Genomic DNA, 3320 nt, shown 5'->3' with positions numbered 1-3320 from the left:
TAGAAGGAAGCATTTTTTATATTTACCTGAGATAATTTTTTTGATAGTCCGAAAGCCAAAAAGAATATTCAATATTTCGTTATTTACAAATATAAATTTTATTATTTAAAAATGAGCTGGTATAAGAAATATTTATTACTCATTTAAAATTATTAATTAGTTTAAAATAAATAAATTTAAACTGCATATCTAATAAATATTTACGACATAAATAGAAATGAAGAAAGCATAATTAGATTATATACAACCAGTGAAATCTTCATACATTAAATAAGGGTGGTCCTCTCATTCTTGTTATATTTATGGCATAATCTTGTATCCCAATTATCTCAGGCAGTTTTATCTTTTCCTAAAATCTCACAACTATGGCATTGCCTAATGACAACACTAGAGAAATACTGGCTGCTCAGGCACACATATGGAACCATACATTTAGTTACATCAACTCCATGTCACTCAAATGTGCAATTCAACTTGGAATTCCAGATATCATCCACTCTCATGGCCGAGCCATGACCCTCTCTGATTTGGTGAATGCTCTCCCCATCAATAATAATGTTAAGACCTTGGATTATATCTTCCGTCTCATGCGTATTCTAATTCATGGTGGCTTCTTTAATAAAATAAAGGTTAATGATAAAGAAGAGGGTTATTTACTTACTCCAGCTTCATGTCTCCTTCTTAAAGATGAGCCTTTGAGTCAAGTCGCCTTTGTACAAACGGAACTAGATCAAAGTTTCATGGATCCATGGCACTCACTTATCAAATGGATTAGGAGTGATCATGACAACTCCAGTACTCCATTTGCAATTTCTCATGGCAAACCCCTGTTTGAATATGATGAGACACAACCAAATATTAACCGTCAATTTAATGAAATTATGGCTAGTGATTCCCGATTGGTAATAAGTGTGTTGATTAAAAATTGTAAGGGTGTTTTTGAAGGATTGAAATCATTGGTAGATGTTGGAGGTGGCATTGGAATCGTGGGTAAAGTTCTTGCGGATGCATTTCGTGAAATGAATTGCATCGTCTTTGATCTTCCACATGTAATTGAAGGATGTGAAGGAAGCAAAAACCTATGCTATGTGGGAGGAGACATGTTTAAGTTCATTCCCTCTGCCAATGCAATTTTACTAAAGGTACTTTTGTAATACAAATATTGATTTTCACTATATAAATAAAGTTACTTGTGCTGAATATTTTTGTTTGATGACTAATGATCATTAAATAGTGGGTATTACATGATTGGAGTGATGAAGAATGCATCAAAATATTGAAGAAATGCAAAAAAGCAATTCCTAGCAAGGAAAAGGGAGGGAAGGTGATCATTATTGATATGGTATTAATGGATCGTAAAATAGAGAAAGGAGACGGCAAGTCATATGAAACTCAACTTTTTTTTGACATGCTCATGATGGTTCATGTTTCTGGAAAGGAAAGAAATCAACAAGATTGGGCAAAACTCTTCTGCAGTGCTGGTTTTAGTGACTACAACATCATTCCTATGTTGGGATTAAGATCTATTATTGAGGTTTTCCCTTAATCTATGGAACTGGAATAATTCCATCCAGCATCGATGACACCAATAAAACACTTCCATGTGTTATGAAGGAAAAATGTCATTCCTCATTTACATCCTAATAAAATGGACCTCTTTGTGTTTCATTATGATCCGTACTTCTTTCGTGATTGTGATACTTCTTTGACAAAAGTAACTTCTCATGATAATAGTTTATATACTGTCTAGATAAACATAAAAATAACCATTATTTAACTCCCTCTAGAACATATTAAGGTTAAGCTTGAAAGTTATTAGTGCGTCATGCGTAAGTTTACAATTGCAAATCATGATATCGATTATTCGGATAGAAACTTCTACTAAAAATGAAAATATTATCATATGGAATTTGGAGGATTGTCCTACATATTAAAAAGTTAAAAAACTAATTAATTGTAGAGAGAGAATCTCCCGATAAACAAAAGTCTCTAAATGACTACATTGTGGATTCTATTGTGTTCTTTATATAAGAAGAGAAGTTTTCAATTTATAGACTTCCAAACTTTTCTTCCAACGAAAGAAAAACTCAAAAATCGAGGAACATTAAATTTTCATTTCAAAATAAGTTGAAACATTTATGCTAATGCTTAAATTTTCCTTCAAGGTAAAACTAAAACTCAAATATGGTAATAAATTAAGGCAAAGCCCTAATAATTAAGTGTATAACATATGACTAATTAAAAAAATATTAGGAGATGATCAATTGTAATAACTTGTTCCTGTCGGTATGGAAAAGCCAATGAGGAAGGAATTTGTGCAAAATAACATCTGTTCAATGATTAGAAAAATTCTCTCCTACGCTAGACTTGGACGAAACATGAGTTAGGTGAGGTCTAGGTCTATCAGGTAATGAAAAAATATGAGTGAGGTGAGTTCTAGGGCAATAAGGTAATGGATGGGAGAATTAATTATGAGTTTGATCATATGAGCGGATAGCCAACACACTAAGGAGCCTTTATCGCTTCAAAGAATTGATTTTGGGCGAGTACAACTCCTGAAATAGATTTTGGTGTGAAAGGATAGCTTTAGAACATCACAGTTCAAAGGTGTGTCGCAAAATAGGATTTTGGAACTGTAATTCCAACTTTTGGTGTTCGTACAAGCCACCGGGGCAGGGTAAATTCTTCTTCGTTAATGTCCCTTTCACTGGTAATGCAACTTCTTCTTGGGTTGATGTTTTCTGGGTAAATTAGGTCTTGTTTATTGTTCTTGCATTAATTAATTGTTTAAGACCAAGAAGAATTTGCAATACGCGGGAAAGGGAAGGCTCAAGTATGTTCATTATATTCAAGCTTTGTTTCGAGGTATATAATGGTTTGACTTCGTGTTGTGTTACATATGCCTGTTAATTTTTCCATTTTATGCATGTATACACGTATGTGAATAAGGAAACCTTAATCAAACCTAATGAAATGATTATGTATGAACAATTACATACCATGAACATGTTACTTAATTGTGTGACCATGTGAACTGTTCATAATAGGTGTCATTGACTGTGGTTTTGCTGATTTGAAAGAATGTCACGTTCTGATACATAATTGGACCATGTTTCACGTTCAAACACATATATTGGACCAAGTGTCACATTACAACATATACATTGGACTGGGTGTTACATTCTTACACACATATATTTGATCGTGTGTCACGTTTTGACACACTAACAGTTTGGGAGGGGTTTCCATGAGAGTACCATTTATGATTATTACATTCATATGTACCTATCATTTATATTTGGAAATTGAATATGGCTCCT

General features: G+C 33.1%; 1 protein-coding gene across 1 annotated transcript; it reads left to right on the top strand.

The window, feature by feature from the left end:
• Positions 1-331: 331 nt before the first annotated feature.
• Positions 332-1671, top strand: LOC101265317 (trans-resveratrol di-O-methyltransferase-like). Its single transcript, XM_004252420.5, has 2 exons — positions 332-1142; positions 1235-1671. Exons 1-2 carry the CDS (start codon positions 366-368, stop codon positions 1544-1546), a joined length of 1089 nt encoding a protein of 362 aa, XP_004252468.1. The 5' UTR covers positions 332-365; the 3' UTR covers positions 1547-1671.
• Positions 1672-3320: the final 1649 nt, after the last annotated feature.

This window comes from Solanum lycopersicum, chromosome 12 (assembly GCF_036512215.1).
Source record: "Solanum lycopersicum chromosome 12, SLM_r2.1".
NCBI lineage: Eukaryota > Viridiplantae > Streptophyta > Magnoliopsida > Solanales > Solanaceae > Solanum > Solanum lycopersicum.
Note: the sequence above shows the minus strand (reverse complement) of the source record. Positions and strands in the feature narration are given on the sequence as shown.

Excerpts from the sequence above, each read along its gene's own strand:
- LOC101265317 (XM_004252420.5), top strand. The coding sequence starts at position 366 with ATGGCATTGCCTAATGACAACACTAGAGAAATACTGGCTGCTCAGGCA. Across the intron at positions 1,143-1,234 it reads CCAATGCAATTTTACTAAAG|TGGGTATTACATGATTGGAG; the intron begins GTACTTTTGTAA and ends ATCATTAAATAG.